The sequence below is a fragment of the Arachis ipaensis genome, chromosome B2 (genome assembly GCF_059453495.1).
Source record: "Arachis ipaensis isolate K30076 ecotype BB chromosome B2, ASM5945349v1, whole genome shotgun sequence".
NCBI classification, from domain to species: domain Eukaryota; kingdom Viridiplantae; phylum Streptophyta; class Magnoliopsida; order Fabales; family Fabaceae; genus Arachis; species Arachis ipaensis.
In genome coordinates, this window is record NC_142437.1 from 113,635,306 (window position 1) to 113,653,624 (window position 18,319).

Below are 18,319 nucleotides of genomic sequence, written 5' to 3' on the forward strand. Positions count from 1 at the left end.
CATACACATATCAAACTATTCCATCATTGATCAAATAGCCAATATTTCTTTCAAGATCCTCAAAGAAATTAGATACATCATAATGAGTGGTGGAATTTTCATAATTTGAAACAAAATTTGTTTCCTTTCCTTTGTCATCCTTTTTCAAGGATGCTTGATAAAGATCAACTAGGTGCCTTGGGGTACGACAGGTACGTGACCAATGGCCCTTTCCACCACAACGGAAGCATTTATCCTCAATTGATTTACTTTACCCATTGTTTCTTTCTTTATCCCACTTCTGGTGAGATCCTTTGTGAACATAATTCCTTTTCCTTCCATAATTTTTCTTGCTACTAAAACCTTGTCATTTACCTCTTCTAGGGTAATGATTTGCCGCATTTACTTCAGGAAATGAGGCGGCGCCAACTGAGCGCGCTTCATGATTCTTTAAGAGTAACTCATTGTTGCGTTCAGCAATAAGAAAGCAAGAAATTAACTCAGAATATTTTTAAATTCTTTTTCTCGATGCTGCTGTTGTAGGAGTACATTCGAGGCATGGAAGGTCGAAAAAATTTTCTCTAACATATCGGGCGTGAGGAAGTATCACCGTCTTTTCATGATTATTCTTTTTTTTCAAGGTCTTTCCACAGATCTGCAGGATCTTTTAATGTGGGATATTCATTTTTCAATCATACTTCAAGATGATGATGAAGGAAAATCATAACTTTGGCTTTATCCTTCTGGGATGTATTATTTTCAGCCTTAATGGTATCTCCAAGATCCATTGAATCAAGATGGATTTTAGCATATAGTATCCATGATAAATAATTATTTCCAGATATATCAAAAGCATTATATTCAAGATGAAAGAGTTTCGACATAATAAAACAATTTGTTACCTGAAGTCTTCCTAAAATATCGTTAGAGTTTCGTGCTGATAACGTGTTATAAAATAACTAAATAAATAAATAAGAAAGATGTAACAAATATAAAGAAATATAAAGACAGAGAGAAGTATTGCAACAAAAAAGAGAGAGGAAATTGTTTATTGTTTGTGTGTTGTTTGCCTGAGACTTAACCTCCTATTTATAGGCATACAAAATGTAAAGGAATTAATTTCAGTATTCCTTTGATAATCTAAACTTTTCACTTGGAAAAGTTAGCCGCCCAAATATTAATGGGCATCCACCTCATGCCTTATCACAACAATAAAAATTGAATTAGACTAACTTGCAAAATGTGAAGTCTTTGGCCATCTAGTCTAAATACGCAAAGGTACAATACAAATAGGTATTTGTGAAAAAAAAAATGAAAATAATAAAATTGTATGCTATAAAGTTCGACCTGTAGTACAAAATTTCTCACAAAGACTTGGTACAGATTTTGAAGAGATCTACTTTTCTCTAGTTAATACAATTATTTTGAGATATTTAATTAATTTATTTGTATATCATAGTTAAATATGTATCTAATGAATATGACCACAACCTTTTTATATGATTTATTAGATCATAATATCTATATAAGAGTTACTAAAAGACTAAAAATATCTGACTAATTCTTATGAAAATTTTAATTTTGGGTGGAGACTTTAAATTTTAAATCTGCTACCAAATCCCTTTTATCAAAAACGAGAATGCTTTAGCTCAATAGACGAATGGTAAAATTGGTAAACAATAGAGTAGCCAAATTAGATTGTGTATTGGCTTAAATTATTGTATGCCCACGTAATTTGAATCATCTCCATATTCAACTGAAATTTTTCAGATTTGTGTGACAAATTTTTATCAGTACTTAATTAGTAATAATTTGTATTTATGTTTATAAATGTTTTATTCACAAAAAATATATAATTTATATCTATATTTATCATAATTTTACACATATAAATTAATATAATTACAATTATATTTTTAAAAATTTACACACATAAATTAATAAAATTTATTTATTAAAACTAATTTAAAATTTATATTGATCAAATAATAAAAAATATTTAAAATTATTGATTCCAAGTATTTTTCTTTTAAAATCTCACACGTACACTGCCAATATAAAAATATCTTTTGCCAAAATAATCAACTAACATAAATAATTCAGACTAGTTTTTTTTTTTGTGACTAAAATAAATTAAACAAAAGAAACAAAACAAGGAACTGCTTAAATAGAGGGACAGTCCCGTTTAAGACTACTCTTAAACTCCTCCCAAGGTAAAAGAAGCTCCACATGCGAAAGTTGTAACTTCATCGCCATCTTTGCCATAGTATCTGCCACCGTGTTTGCATCTCTCATAATCAAACGAAAGTCAACACGCCAATTCCAATGCATGATATCTCTTATTTTGAGCACCAGTGGATCAATAAACTCAAAACCATCTTGAGTAACAAGATTAAATGCTTCCACACAATCTGTCTCACAAATAACATCTCGTTGACCCACATCCCAAGCTAAGAGATATCCTCTCCAAATAGCAAACAATTCTCCTTGAAGAATACTATTACTCTCAATCATTCCCAAACACCCCCTTTGCCAGCTCCCATTACAATCTCTAATAACACAAGCAAAACCAACACTATCACTCGAACCAAAATAACTAGCATCACAATTAATCTTAAAAGTACCAATGGATGGGGGATTCCAAAAACCATTTAGAGTAGAGGAAAGGGACATACGTTGTAATTCAAAAATATTTCTAAGCTCCTTTTCTGAAGTTAATGCCAGACAAATGACTTTTTTCGGAGGCCAAGTTTCATGGGGATTAAAGATGTCGTTATTCCTTGCTCGCCATATCCACCAAAGTCCCGAAAAGAATTTGAACGGGTGCTCTCTGCTATGATACAAGAACCAATTCTTCAAATCCAAAGGATGACAAGGAATATCCAACCTTTGCCAGACAAGCTGAGCTTTTGGACAATCCCGAATACAACGTATAACCGATTCCTGGCTAGAAAGACATCTAATAATTCAGACTAGTTGAAATCAAGTTAAGTTTCCAAACATTGATAACATTTAATTTATTAATTAAATAAGTGAACTATAAAAACAAAATTTAGAATCTTGGAAGAAGACTTGGACCATAAGCACACGTGTTTGGACTAAGGAATGGACGGTCAAGATTTTAGGCAAAAGAACAAGCAAACGCTTCTGATTTGATCTGAAAAGTAAAAATGCATGAGACTTCTGAAACTCAAGTCAATGCCTCTTTGTACAAACAAACAAACAAAACCCCAAATTCATCTCTCCACAAAACTAAAAATCAGAGTCTCCCAAAGGTAGAAAACTAGAAAAACAACTACTTTCCCTACATCGTACGATTATGTCAATGTAGATACTTGGTTTTAGTTTTACAGAGAGAGAGAGAGAGAGAGAGAGAGAGAGAAATAAACACTGACACAGGTATCAGAAGAAAGTAGCTGTAGCACCATCCCAAAAAAAAGCCAAAAAACCAGATTTTGGATAAAATCTTCATCGCTTTGAGATCCATTTCCATCTTCAGAAACGAGAAGAAAAGGAGGGTGGTGGTTGAATCGAGTTTTTTTTTTTTTACTGAGTCAACTCGTTTGGAGTTAGACTGGGCATATGATGTTTGGTTCATTGAGCTACATGCCCACATAGCTCAAAACGTTAAAGTTGTGTACTTTCATGAGGGTTTCGTGTAATTTCTTCATCTGGGTCGTTCTAATTCCCTTCGATTTCTGAGATTTTTCCACCCGTCAAGTACTGTATTGAAAATTGGGGATTTTTTTTTTGGATGAGATATGGGGGAGCATGTAGCAGCAATTCACACTGCTACCAATGCTTTGCAAGCATTAGGAAGAGGTTTTGATGTGAACTTTGATACGAGGTTGCTTTATTGTAAAGGGGTTTCAGGGTCTAGGGTAGTTGAGGTTGATGAGGAACACCCAAGGGACATGTGCTTGTACGATGATGTTGTTGTTGAGAATGTTTCCAGGGACATTGGATGCTCTCAGGAACCCATAGAGCGTCAGAATTCTGGAGTGTATAGTTTCCAAGAGGTAAACTTTTTCTAGATTTGAGAATTTTTCTATAATTATAGATGTGTTGTTGTTATGCTTCTTACGTGTTTGTGAAAATGTTTGTGTTGACTTGATCAAAAGAAAGTGCTCTTTAATTGGATTTGGATGTAATTTAGTGTCCTAAGATTGTCAATTACATGTAATCGTTTTAATATTATGTTTTGATATATGATATATGATTCTGGAGGAAGCTCTAATGTAATGAAAACCCCTGAATTAGTATTCTTCATATTTTTTGTGGTTTTTTCATGCCCCCTAATGGGTTTTGCGGTGATGAGAGTTACAAATTTGTGCTTGAGCTGTGCATTTGTCAATTATTTGGATATGAATCTTGCATATCGAAGCAAACTGAGCTAGGATCAATCTTAGGCTAGATAGCCAAATTTAGCATTAGGATTAAATTTAAGGCTGAGTTTAATATGTGTTTCAGAACAGCAAATATAGAGGCAATAGAGATAGAGGGCAGCCTGCATTAACGCAAAGTCCGGGGAAGGGCCGCACCACAGAAGAGTTGTGCCTCTGTTATTGTCGCCATTGTCCTCATTTATTGCGTGGATAGAAATTGGCAAAATTTTTTTCCTTCAGAGACATTTTGTTTGTTTTTATATCTGCCGATTTCTCCAGATAGATTTGGTCTCCCACTGCCTCTATATTTCTATCTTAAAACGGTTATTAAATTCGGCCTAAGATACTAGCTGAGAATGTTTCTACTTTACATGGTTTTCTTGTTTGCCTCAAATATCTAAATTACGCTTACTACTGTCATTTCTTACTCTAAATTGTGTTGCTTTTGGCGGGGCATGTTTTAAAACATTTATGGTAGTCTTTTTGTAACTTGACCACAGATGGTTGAATATTTCAACAATAAGGCAAATGTATCAGGGAGCTTTGCTATTGGGAGCTTTAATTCCGCATTTAGCTTCACTGGTTCAAAACTTATTGATGCTGCGGCTACAAAAACCTTGTCCTCAGATGGATTTTACATTCCCCTTGCAAAGGTTCAGCTTAAAAAATCCCACTTAACATTGCAACAAAATGTCAAAAGGGTTGTACCGGTTAGTTGGGATCCGCCATCCTTGGCAAGGTATGTTTATACAAGTTATCCACTGAACGCTGTAACAAGCATAATATCTATCTATGGATTTTCCTTGACTTTTGGTTCCATTTTGGCAGCTTTATTGAAAATTTCGGGACTCATGTAATTACTTCGATAACTATTGGTGGTAAAGATGTTATTTATGTTAAACAACACCATAGTTCACCATTGTCAAAGTTGGAGATAAAGAACTATATTCAAGAAATTGGAAATCAGAGGTTCTCTGACATCAATAGCCATACAAGTTCAGGTCAAACAAAATCCAAGGATAAGGCTAGTTCACTTTATTTCCACTTTTTCTTGAGTAAATTGATATGTTTTGGGTTCATCATAGCAAGTAATATATGATATTATTTTATTTTAATTACATGTTTTGCAGGGTATTGATCCTTTTTCCTTCAATAGCCAAGGGATTTACCCTCAACCTACGACTGCAACATATCCTAGCGGCAAAGAAGTATGCAATATATGTTATGTTATGTTATGTTCATAAGATAATTTTTGCAATACTAACCAAAATCATTAAACTTTTTCTGAGGAACTGATTTTCTAATTTTGGAGTAAACTTTTTGAGAACCAAAGAAGTGTGGGTAGAGTCTTATGATGACTTTGCTAATCTATTGTATCCTTAGGCATCGAAGTACACAAATCTTGGTTTCTGCACCATCTATGAATAAATATACATCTGTTACGGTTATTTCCTCATTCCCCCTCATGAGCGAACCCAATTTTTCGTTTCGCCATCCTTTAATGAATTCCTAGACTTTCTTGACATAGAAAGAAAATAAAACTAAGCATTTAATAATTTCCTATGATGAATGGATAATGGATATGAGTACCAAATACTCCCTCTCTGATCAAGAATAATTTGTTCAATTTTTTATTTAATTAGTAATTGATGGATAATAGAAGGCCAACATTCTAACTTATTCAAATGCATGTGGTTAGGATGTCACGGTTATTTTTAGAAGAAGAGGAGGAGATGATTTGGAACAAAACCACATCAAATGGATAAAAACTGTTGAGTCCTCCCCAGATATCATTGAGATGACTTTTTGTCCTATAACAAATCCCCTTGATGAAATACCCGGCAAGGAGCATTTGACTCGTGCTATTAATCTTTATCTTGAATGTAAGTATCGAATTCTAAAATACTCAAATGCTTATGGAGAACATTTAATCCATGTTCCAAAAACATCTCCCACTCAATTTCATATGTAAAGTTTAAAAATCATATAAAAGTGAAAGAAATGAATGGTTATGAATTTTTTTGGAATACGTATTAATTGTACTCTACGAGCATGCAAGTATTTCTCTCAAGTTGTTTTAGATACTCTTTTTCGGCTACTAAGAGTATGATCTAATATAGCTTTCCCCTTGAATTTTGTGCTCAGATAAGCCTCCTATTGAAGAACTTAGGTATTTCCTAGAGTTTCAGATTCCTCGCGTTTGGGCTCCTCTACGGGACAGGATTCCAGGTCACCAACGGAAGGAACCTGTATGCCCATCTTTACAATTCAGCATAATGGGCCAGAAGCTTTATGTCAGTCAAGAGCAGGTAAAAAATAAAATAAAATAATTTTTCAAATTTGTGATGTTTTACTTCACATTGAGACTTCTGAACCTTTGTCAATGATCCCATTTTCTGGGGTAATGTGAACACTTCTTGTTTCGTGTTTTCTGACTTCGGAATGTATTAGGGAACATATATAGTTTTAAGACCTAAGATGCTTGTGCCTTTACCAAATGTCTTCAAATCTGATGGTAATGAGTTGGTTCCTAAGTGATGTGGAGTTCTCATTTCGATATATGGATAAAGTGATTCCTCTAATTTTAGTTATGTTGACTGTGCACTTTTTATCCACAATTGAAACTCGTGTTGGGGCTATTAAAGTCCAACTACTTGTAGCAACAACAACAAACAACAACAAAGCCTTGTCCCACAAAGTCCAACTACTTGTAGCAATCCTTATAAAATCTAAGACGACTCTACTTTCATAATTTTATTTTGGCATGAATTTGAGGCAGCTTGTACGTCTTTTTTCTGTCGTTCTCAACGCGGCAGCTTTAATTGTTGAAATTGGATTATGCATATTCGCTGTCTAGCCTTGAAAGGAAATAAATATGAATCCAATTCACAACAGTTGAAGACACTAACTACCGATATTTGTGGTATTTTTCTTCTTTCACTTTTTCATCAGTTGATATCTTCTTGTGAACATTACTTGATATCTTGTGTATTGTTCTTAGCAGTTTTATCTCGTTTGGGTATTTGGTGAGCCTGGATGTGTGCTTTAGCTTTTTCTTGAAAAAAAATTTACATTTTATATATTTGTATAAATTCTACAAAATTATCAGAATTTCAATTAAAAGAAATAATGTTTTTTGAAAAAGTTAGTTTAAAAAAAAAATCAATATCTTCTTTGTTGCCTTTGTAAAAAGACCAAGTTGTAAAATTTCCTTTAAATCTGAACATGGTGGTTCTGTTTGAATGCAGATTACGGTTGGACGTAGGCTGGTAACTGGCTTACGGCTTTGTCTAGAAGGAAATAAGCAGAATCGGCTCTCTGTTCATCTTCAACACTTGGTATCCCTTCCGAAGATCCTTCAGCCGTATTGGGACAACCATGTAGCTATCGGTGCTCCCAAGTGGCAAGGACCTGAGGAACAAGATAGCCGGTGGTTCGAGCCTGTTAAGTGGAAGAACTTTTCTCATGTGAGCACTGCGCCGATTGAGAACCCAGAAACCTTTATAGGAGACTCCTCTGGTGTGTACATAGTTACTGGAGCACAGCTTGGAGTATGGGATTTCGGACCCCGGAATGTATTGTACATGAAACTCTTGTATTCTAGGTTACCCGGCTGCACGATCCGTAGATCACTATGGGATCACACCCCGATCAAGTCATCGAAAATCTCAACTTCCGGGGACAGTTCTAGTCCTGACAACTCAAGTTCTGGTTCTAGAGAAAACGTCGTGGGGAACAAGTTGATGAAGTATGTCGACTTGTCCGAAATGAGCAAGGGACCTCAAGATCCTCCAGGGCATTGGTTAGTTACTGGTGGAAAGCTTGGTGTTGAGAAAGGGAAAATTGTTTTGAGGGTTAAATATTCATTGCTAAATTACTGATTTTCACTGTCCATGTTTTTTTGTTTGTTTGTATGGTGATGTGCAGTGTTTTTTATGTGCTAAATTAGTAGAAAACATTTTATTATGGTTTGATGATGACCTGAGAGATGAGTAGGAAGCTTAATTATGGGGTTAGTGGTGGCAAATGCTTTGTTTCTTTTGCTATTGCTGCTTATATAAATGGTCATGTTTATAGGATTTGGAACTTGTTCCCACACTAGTAGCTCCATTATTAGATCAATGATCATATTATGTGCTTACAATACAAAAGAGAATTGAAAATGTTGCTATCCTTATGGACTTCATTTATTATAATTTATACCTACCATAAAGTGGGACATTTTGTTGAGGTGTCATGTTCGCATATTAGATATATTTTGAATACAACACTTATTGGATATTTGTTCCATACGCTTGTTTTCTTTGTCTAACAGTATCTTAATAAAAAATTACAAAATATTTTTTTGAATACGTTTAGATATACTTAAATACTATCACATGTAGTCGTGTCTAATTTTATTTTTAATTTATATTTTTGAAATGGGTTCATAAATAGTATATATATTATCATTTACTAATAAAAATTATTTTAAATATTTTATATAAGGTGAGTTTTATGATACTTTTGTTATGGTGTCTAAATTGCCTAACTTACTTTTTAAAGTAAAAAATAAAATGTTTAAAGTAAAAAGTAAATCATATAAAATTTATTAAATATTATTTATTTATCCTTTTTAATAACTTAGGTACAATGTGATAGGCATCATAACATTCACCTTTATATAATTATAAAAGACATTTAAAATAGTTAAAATATTAATTTATATTTTAATATGAATAAAATATTATTATAATTTATCTAAAAAAATATTTTATATTTTATGTATATGTCATGTCTTTGTGTTTTATAAAAAATTAAATATATATGTTTGAATATTCCATGTTGTGTCTTATCACATTTTTGTGCATAGTTGACTAATTAGTATAAAAAGTTGTGCACATATATTTATTTATGTAGTGTTATATTAATAAAATATTAGATTCAGATTATTATTATTATTATTATTATTATTATTATTATTATTATTATCTTTTGTTTTGTGGATATTTCCTTAACTGTATCAACAAAATACTTATTCAATTCAATATTCAACAAATGCGGTTGATGTCTAGATGATATATTGATATGAGGAGGAATTGGGGGTTCAGATTCTGAGTTGGTGGTTAGTGGTTACTGGTTAGGGTTGTAACTTGTAACAGATTTTACTATTTTAGAGTGAAAACAATATATGGGGCTAGTGTATCAGATTGGGTTGATGAATTCAAAGATCCAAACCAAACCTAACAAGTTGGATTGGTTCGGTTTGTTTCTAACAATAGAACCAATTTCTTTCAGATAACAGAAACCGGGCAATTGAACACCTAATTAGATTATTTTCAAAACATATTTTTTAGGATTAAACAATTTTTCATCCATTATGAAAAAAGGTGTACTTTTAGTTTTTGTCTTAGTTCCTATATTTTTCTTTGTTTTGTTTTGACTTTAAAAATTTTGCTTTTTGATCTTTTATCGATAGTCTCTTTTGTTAAACACTGCTATTCTTGTTTCTAGCTAGTAGCTACCAAAACAGAAAATCTATATAACAAAAAAACACCATAGAAAAAAAAAATTTTTTTAAAGTAGAATAATTTTTCATTAATAACAATATTTATGGAGATTTGTTTTTGTTGGAATTTATCTGCGATAATTTTATTTGTTAGCATCATATTCATTCTTGAAGTCAAAAGAATATCATCAATATTGTTACTGTTAAAATTTCACATTCTATGACATAATTTTCAAATTTTGAAACTCAGACTTATGCCATTATAAAAGCTATTAAGTTAGTTAATATTCCTTAATAACATTACTGGAACACCATCGTGGAGTATTAGTTTGTGGAAAGAGAAACCAATAACGATTTTTGTTATTCGATATATAATTTATTCTATTGTAAAATAAATTATTATTTGCTAAATACATTTTCTTTTAATTTCTTATACTATTTTATTTGACAATGTTCTCATGCAGTCCACGAAATAATTAATAAAAATAACAATTAACAAAAAATATATATAACAATTATTACTATAAATATTTTATAAAGTTATAATTAAAATCAAAGGTTAACGATTTTTAATGTTAAAAATATTAAAAATAATTAGTATTTATTTTAATTAATTTGAGTTGGTTGAGTAGTTATCTCACTCTTCTACTTGTGAAAGTATTTTTGAATCTGGCTTATGTATATAACAACTCATTGGCTAGTAACAGACCCTTAATAAATGGAGTTTCAATCCGTGGTGGATTAGTTCTCGACTTGCCGAGTTGGAAAATACAGTGGAAAAAATAGTATTTATCCTGAAAATAGAACAATTATCATTGATAGCAATACTTGTGGAGACTTGTCTTTGTTGAAATTTAAATGTGACAACTTTATTTATTGGTATCATATGCATTCATGAAGTCAAAACAATATGATCAACATTGTTACCAGTTAATATTTCACATTTTATGACATGATTTTCAAGTTTTCAAACTTATATATAGACTTATTTCTTTACAAAAGCTATTAGATTGACTAATATTCCTTAGTAATATTACTAAAACACTATCGTTGAGTATTAATTTGTATGAAAAAAAAAACATAATAACTTTGGTATTCAATATATATAATTTATTCTATTAAAATAATTATTATTTCTAAATTGGTAAATATATTTTTCTTCTATTTTATACCAGTTTATTTGGCAATAATTACCGTTAAAAAAATAAATGACAACACTATCTTATAATATGATGTATAAAATAATTTTTTATTTTAAAATTAATTTTGGTCAATAAAATTAAATTAAAAATAATTTTTTATACAAATTTAAATTTAACTTTAAAATTAATTAACAATTCACCTTTTTTAAATTTTAATAACAAAAACAAAATTAGTTAAGTGCAAAATATTCGGTATTTAATAATTTCAATCATTTAAATTTTAATTAATGATAATTGGGTTAAAAATTAATTATAACTTAATAATCAATAATATATATATATATATATATATATATATATATATATATATATATATTAGTACACAAATAATAATATCTAATGTATAATTTATTTATTTTTTTGATAGGATTAATATATAATTTATTGAGAATTGATTTATTATCCAATTTTTTTTATAAATATTATAATATATAAAAATAGTGATCTTATTCTTTTATTATTATTTAAAAAATTATTCATAATTTTTTATTACGTAATTAACTTAATTAATAACTATTATTATTATTTTTTCACTAAAAAAATCATATTTCTACTGTTTATATATTTTTTAATACTAATAAATAAATAAATATTTATATTATATTTATTGTCCTAGATAATGCTTGAATTGCTTATTTCGTATATTAATAATATAAAATGAGAAAAAATTATGTAATAAATCATATGTTATAAAACTTATTTTACACATAAATTAACTTTATTAAAAATATATTTTTTTATATATAATCATCTTTAATATATGTAGTATTATGTATATATTACAATGACATTTTAACTATTATGTGAGTTATTATTATTATTATTATTATTATTATTATTATTATTATTTGTTTGTTTGTTTTATTACGTTAGTAAATAATATTTAGACTAAAAGAGAAAAAATATAATTAAAGTTTTTTAATTTGATTAAAAAATCTCTTGTAAGCATATTTAACTTTTATATATATCAAATGTAATAATATTTAATAGTATAGTATGTTTTGTAACAATAATTTAAAACATTAACTCAAGTGAGTAAGATCAACTTAGATCCATTGTTCGGATTTCAAATTTAAGTTAGGTTCATTATCTTGGAACTCAATGCAGATAAAGCCCACGTGTCCCATCTTAAATCGACTCAAATTGAATTTTCGTTGTTAGTTAAAGAATGGATGCTCACGTGAACGTGGCAGACTTTCATTTCCGTCCTTTGCTCCTATTTAAAAAAAAAAACCCTCGACCCCCTCTCCATTTTCGTCGCAAGTCCCTCTTTAATTATCCCCCTTAAGGAATGCAGATACCCACAGTTATTTATAGATATTTTTTTAATTTTTTTAAATAAAAAAATCATAATATAATAATAATCATAAAATAATTAATTTAATATAATTCAACACAATTTATAATAACATTTTAAAAAAATATAAAAACATCTTCCAACAAATTACATAACATAATTTTTTATAACGAAACGGAGCGATGTAGGGACAAATTTAAGAGACAGAGAATGTGAGTTAGAGAGAGAAAGATTCAAAATCAAGATTAAGGATATGCCTAGAAAAAAAGTGTTCGAATTGAGGCAAGAATTAAGGTCACTAAATTCAAAAATATATATATTAGAAAAAATCGGTAATTTTATATTCGCGTTGTTTTAACAGGTCTTAACGAGGGGGTAACTATGTCTCCGTCCCTATCCATTTTATGTGGATAGGTTCCCACAATCTCACCCATAAAAATTTGACATATTTTTATTAAATCCTAAATTGCGATTAATCCCTACAAATATCTATTTGGCTATTTTTTTTTATCATTCCAATTGCTAGCATTCGTCGGTTCGTGACATAGAATTATACCAGCCACTTAGTCAATTCTTAGATAACCAAAGTCCAAGTTATATCATTCTCATAAATTATATGTATCTTATTATAATAATATTAATAAAAAATAAATGTTTAAATACTAAATGAGTCACATTTTTCGTATATATAACAATGACTAATATCACATTTGTGAAATCATATTATAAACTATTGATAAATTTGGATTACAAATATAAATTTAACTATAAATTGAAATGGCCTTATTTTTAAACTATATAATTTAATAATTTTTTTTAATTTCTATATATACTAATAATATTAATTCTTCTAACTTTTTTAGTTTATGTTTCTCAATATATTATTTTTTTAGAAATATTCAATTACATAAATACTATCTACTTTATTATACAACAGTCCATAATTTTAATTATTTGGCTTCTATGGCGAGGACCTCTACATTTTTAAGAATATGATGAAATTTCTTTATCTATATCACCATGTTATAGCAAAATACACCAATCTCTAAATGAAGATCGAAATCAATAACCAAATAGGAAAAAAAAAAGCTAAATACATGAATGTCTAACTACTATGATACATAGATAAATGTGGAAGTACAATTACACAAGAATTTTTCTAAGTCATAATTCAAAATTCACATATCCATTCTATCAATCAAACAACATATTCGAGTATCACAATCTTTGTAGGCCGCCACGTAAATTTTTTAACACCTAAAAAGTCCTCATTTTCTTTAGTGTAAGTGATGCAAAACTCCCAATTCATAGACTTCACCATGCTCTCAAGCTCATTAATTACCTCAGCAGTGTCTCGAACAATAAGTGTATTTTCGAGTCTCAGAATTTAATCAATCTCAGCCACAACAACTTGAACATTACATCTAATAGACCAATAAATATATTAGCAAATGACACAGATAATTATTGTCTGTTGATATAATCTGACAAACTATTGGTTTTGATAAATAAGAAATAAAATAATTATACACACATTTTCTTGAGTCTTGAAAACAGATAATCTACATGGAGAAAATCATAGGACTTAGGATAATGGCTAAATGATTTACACAAATTGTAATACATGCCAAAAAGACCGCGTTCATATATAATAGGAAGTGTATCTGGAGTATCTACTGAAACTAACCATATTCATGATCTAAATATTCAATTCTTTTATAGCTGCAGTAAACCTGGAGATCAAAAAATAATTATAAAACAAAGATAATGACAACGATAAATTTATATAATTTGGATTAACATTTTAAAAGTGATTTTTCTTATCCTCTGTAGATTGATCTTATATCCATAACATTTTGAATATTTGGTCATTGAATTTCTATCACAACACATTTTCAGTGTTCATAGTCCATGTTAAAATTGTCAGGAACAAACTTTTCATAAACTCCAACTTGAGAACTTGTCAACTATGGTCCACGAATACTTCATTGTTAACATATTATATATAGCTCCGAATGGGAGTTGGAGGGTCTAGCGGCTTGTATCCACCATAAGTCGATAATTGTCCTCTTACCACGATGTCTCAGAAAAAAAAATTGTTATAAAAACTACCAAATAAAAGAGTCATTGATAAAAAAATGAGATCCTCTTCTAATATATATGACCTTTTATAATAATAAAATAAAAATAGAAGGAATGAAATTTAATATTTTTATATTAGAAATAGAATTTAATATTTTTTCTAATAAAATTAAATAATGGATTAGTTATAATTAATATATTTAAATAAATAAAATAAATCAAATAAAAATATTTTTAAGAATTAATTAAATTAATTAGTTAATATAAATAATTGTATAATTGATTTGATTTAACTTATTGAATTCAAAAAAATAAATCAAGAAATAGTTGATTAAATTTAATGAATTAAAAAGATAAATAGAGAAATACTCTTTTAGGAGACACTGATTTTCTTAAATAAATTAATACGTGCTTATTATATTGAATTAGAATAAATAAATTATCTATTTTAATATGCACCTTATAAATTAACAAATTAAAATAATCGATATAATAAATTATAATTAATTAATTGATATAAATTATAATAAATTATGTGATATTTAAATATTTAATCGAATTAATTAGTTAATATAATTAATTTATTGTAATGAATTGTATTTAATGAATTAAAAGAAATAAATTGGGAAACACTTTAACAATTAATTGTTTGATATAAATTATAATAAATTGTGTGATATTTAAATATATAATTAAATTAATTAGTTGCTATAATTAATTTACCGTAAACCCATTTATATGATAGAATAGATTAGTGGTGCTTATTTAAACCATTAAATTTAGCTTTTAATGATATTAAAGTCAACCTATTTTATTATCTTATACTTTCAAAAAATTTATATGACTAACATAAAAATATAACAATTGAAAAAAAATTATTATAATGGAAATATTCATTTTAACAAATATTTTTCTATCTAATACTATAAAAAAAATACATAGACCACTTTAAATATTCACATTAAAATATCTAAATTGAGATATATTAATCAAACAAACAATAGTTGATTTGTTTAAATTAATACGGTTTGTTTAAAATGCTCCGTTATCCGATTGCAATTATCTGTCTTACTTTAAGTCGCACCTAGTTCATTTAGTCTGCTGCTGCAGTTTTTTCCACCGACATCTACTTATATTAATGTTATCGTGTCTCTTGAGAATATAATCAATTTCATCTTTCACTAAATATAGGTGAATTTGTATTATGAATGTATACTTTCAAGATTTGTAATGTTTGATTTTAATATTTTAAAATGTTTTATGTGGGTTGTGCTTTGAAAATTGTAATTTTTATTTGCAAAAATTGAATAATTATAGATATAATAATCAATAGAAAATAATATAAATGAAAATATTTTTTAATATAACCACAAAATCTGAGCCTTGATATGTGATGTAATTAATTGAATCAATCATTATAATGAAAAAAATATATATATTAGGTTATTATAGAATATGATTGCAGACTCTTTGAAATAGGATCTGACTCTTCTAAAATTGTATTGTCAGTTTAGAAAAAAAAATAAATTATTAATCACTATTAAATTAAGATATTGAAACTCATAGATAATAAATATTACAAATTTAAAAGTGATTAAAATATTATTTTATTATTTTACTAATATTATCACTTTAAAAAAAAATTTAAATGAGTGTGTTATTTAAAATATATATTTTTTATTGTTAATGAGTTTTGTTTACTTAACACTTCTAATTGTCATGAACTCAAAAATAGGGAAGAGAGGTAGAAAGCCTAGGAGACTTAATTAACCAAATAAAAGCAGCTTCATTGATTGCTGTAGGTAGTGTGGAAGTTGAAACAAGTAACAACTCCATATGCATAACCAAAAAAAAAAAAAAAAAAATAAGAGAATCCATTCCCACCTCATACAAAGACTACAAGAGGAGAGGGGTATATGTATATAGCCCTCATCATCACCCTCATTTTTATTCTCATTAGTTAATAATTAATATAAGCTGCTTTCACATAACTACTTGTGTCCAGTGCTGGCTAGAGCCACCTTCTTCGTCTTCCTCTCCTCAGAACTTAATGCTGTAACATCGCAACATCAAAAAAATGAATTAAGATATTTAATTTTACATGTCCAAAATAATAGTTGATTTATTTTTTCTTAAATATATGTGTTTATTAACATCTTCAAATTAGTTTTCATAGTGAGAAAATCCTAAAATAAACATATTGTAACAGCATAACAATGAATAACAATAAAAAATATATTCCAAAAATATTATAATTTTTTTAACAAAAAATTAAAGAGAACTTAATTAAAAATTTTATCTAATACAAAAATTTAATTACAAATAAACTTTCAAACTATAATGAAACCTGATTAAAAATTTGAGAAAAAAACTAGCAGGTAATTTATATAATCCAATTTTTTATTAAAAGGATTAGACATATTATAAGAAATATTAATACACTTATTATAAGCATGATATAGCAAGATTAGAATAAAAGAGAAGAGAGCACCGATAGCTAACTATTTGTCCTTAAATAAATAATCCACGGGCAAAATTATTATATTATATTTTAAATCAATATAATTTATACTCATATATATTTATTAAAATTTATTTTCATAAATTAATAAAATTTATTTATTAAAAATAATTTGATATTTACACCGATTAAATGCTAAGTAAAATTACTAAAAGTTGCTGACGGTTAAGAGTTAACATTAATAGTAATACTAATTATTGAAGGTTGCATTAGATATGTTTGAAAACCAAAAATTAAGAAATAAATAAAAAAGGAAAGAGAGTGAAAGTTAGAAACATACGTAGCACAGTTGGTGGAGGTGCTGATCTTGTAAGGAATGCTGACACCGCATCTTCCAGGGAGGGCGGCGGCGTTGCCTTGGTTGAGGCCACGAAGGGAACCGGCAGCGGCTTTGAGGCAGTTACAGGCGGCCTGGCGGTCTGCGGTGGTTCTTAAAGCACCGAGAAGGCCTCTAACTCCGCTGCAACAAGCCGGAGGAGGAGCTCCACCCTTTGTGAGGAAAGGGATGCATGGTGCTAGGGCACTGTTCACTTGGCCACATGATATGGCATTCACCATTGGTGCTCCCACCATGGCCATGCACACAAGCATCACAAATGCAAACTTGAGGCTTGCCATTAATTATAATATGAACAAGAAGAAGAAGAAGAAGAAGTAGTGATGTATGTGAAATAAAAGCTAAGTGTGTTTTGGAGTGTTGAAAGCTTGAATTTGGTGACCTGAAGTGGTGCAAGGTGTTCTCTTTATATAGAAGTGGGGGATCATGAGATTATGAGAGTGCTGTGGTTAATTAGTGAAAAGAATAGGAGAAATCAATAATGGGGAAAGAGAGACTACCATTCAAAATTATCTTATTTAATTTATTTTTATTGTTTACAGTGTTTTCAGTTTGATAAGTCAACGATTAATTTGTTGTATTTTTCAGTTCGATAAATCATTGATTAATTTGTTGTGGATATGAGTTTTATTTAAAAGTTTATTATCAAGAACTAATGAAACATTACATGCACAAGTTGGGATTTAAATCTCACGCTTGCTTAAACGAAAAAGTGAATTCACTACTCGACCAACTCGAATTAATTTTTTTTGGTGACTGAAATAAATTAAACAAAGAAAAACAAAACAAACAAAACAAGGAACTGTCTAAATAGATGGACAGTCCCGTTTAAGACTACTCTTAAACTCCTCCCAAGGTGAAAGAAACTCCACATGCGAAAGTTTTAACTTCATCGCCATCTTTGCCATAGTATCTGCCACCGTGTTTGCATCTCTCATAATCAAACGAAAGTCAACCCGCCAATTCCAATGCATGATATCTCTTATTTTGAGCACCAGTGGATCAATAAACCCAAAACCATCTTGAGT

At 29.0% G+C, this 18,319-nt stretch overlaps 2 protein-coding genes across 2 annotated transcripts; one reads left to right on the forward strand and one right to left on the reverse strand.

Annotated features, from left to right (window-relative positions):
- The first annotated feature begins 3,171 nt into the window (after positions 1-3,171).
- On the forward strand, positions 3,172-8,535 carry LOC107625866 (MACPF domain-containing protein CAD1). Its single transcript, XM_016328599.3, has 7 exons — positions 3,172-3,998; positions 4,865-5,103; positions 5,193-5,388; positions 5,495-5,572; positions 6,064-6,247; positions 6,510-6,673; positions 7,613-8,535. Exons 1-7 carry the CDS (start codon positions 3,741-3,743, stop codon positions 8,243-8,245), a joined length of 1,752 nt encoding a protein of 583 aa, XP_016184085.1. The 5' UTR covers positions 3,172-3,740; the 3' UTR covers positions 8,246-8,535.
- A 7,664-nt stretch (positions 8,536-16,199) lies between these two features.
- LOC148575275 (non-specific lipid-transfer protein 1-like) lies at positions 16,200-17,682 on the reverse strand. Its single transcript, XM_088503847.1, has 2 exons — positions 17,235-17,682; positions 16,200-16,486 (listed from the first exon to the last, which is right to left on the reverse strand). The coding sequence occupies exons 1-2, from the start codon at positions 17,570-17,572 to the stop codon at positions 16,474-16,476; spliced, it is 351 nt and encodes a 116-aa protein (XP_088359973.1). The 5' UTR covers positions 17,573-17,682; the 3' UTR covers positions 16,200-16,473.
- Positions 17,683-18,319: the final 637 nt, after the last annotated feature.

Coding starts and splice junctions, on each gene's coding strand:
- LOC107625866 (XM_016328599.3), top strand. CDS start 3,741: ATGGGGGAGCATGTAGCAGCAATTCACACTGCTACCAATGCTTTGCAA. Junction 3,999..4,864: donor GAGTGTATAGTTTCCAAGAG/GTAAACTTTTTC, acceptor ACTTGACCACAG/ATGGTTGAATATTTCAACAA. Junction 5,104..5,192: donor GATCCGCCATCCTTGGCAAG/GTATGTTTATAC, acceptor CCATTTTGGCAG/CTTTATTGAAAATTTCGGGA.
- LOC148575275 (XM_088503847.1), bottom strand. CDS start 17,572: ATGGCAAGCCTCAAGTTTGCATTTGTGATGCTTGTGTGCATGGCCATG.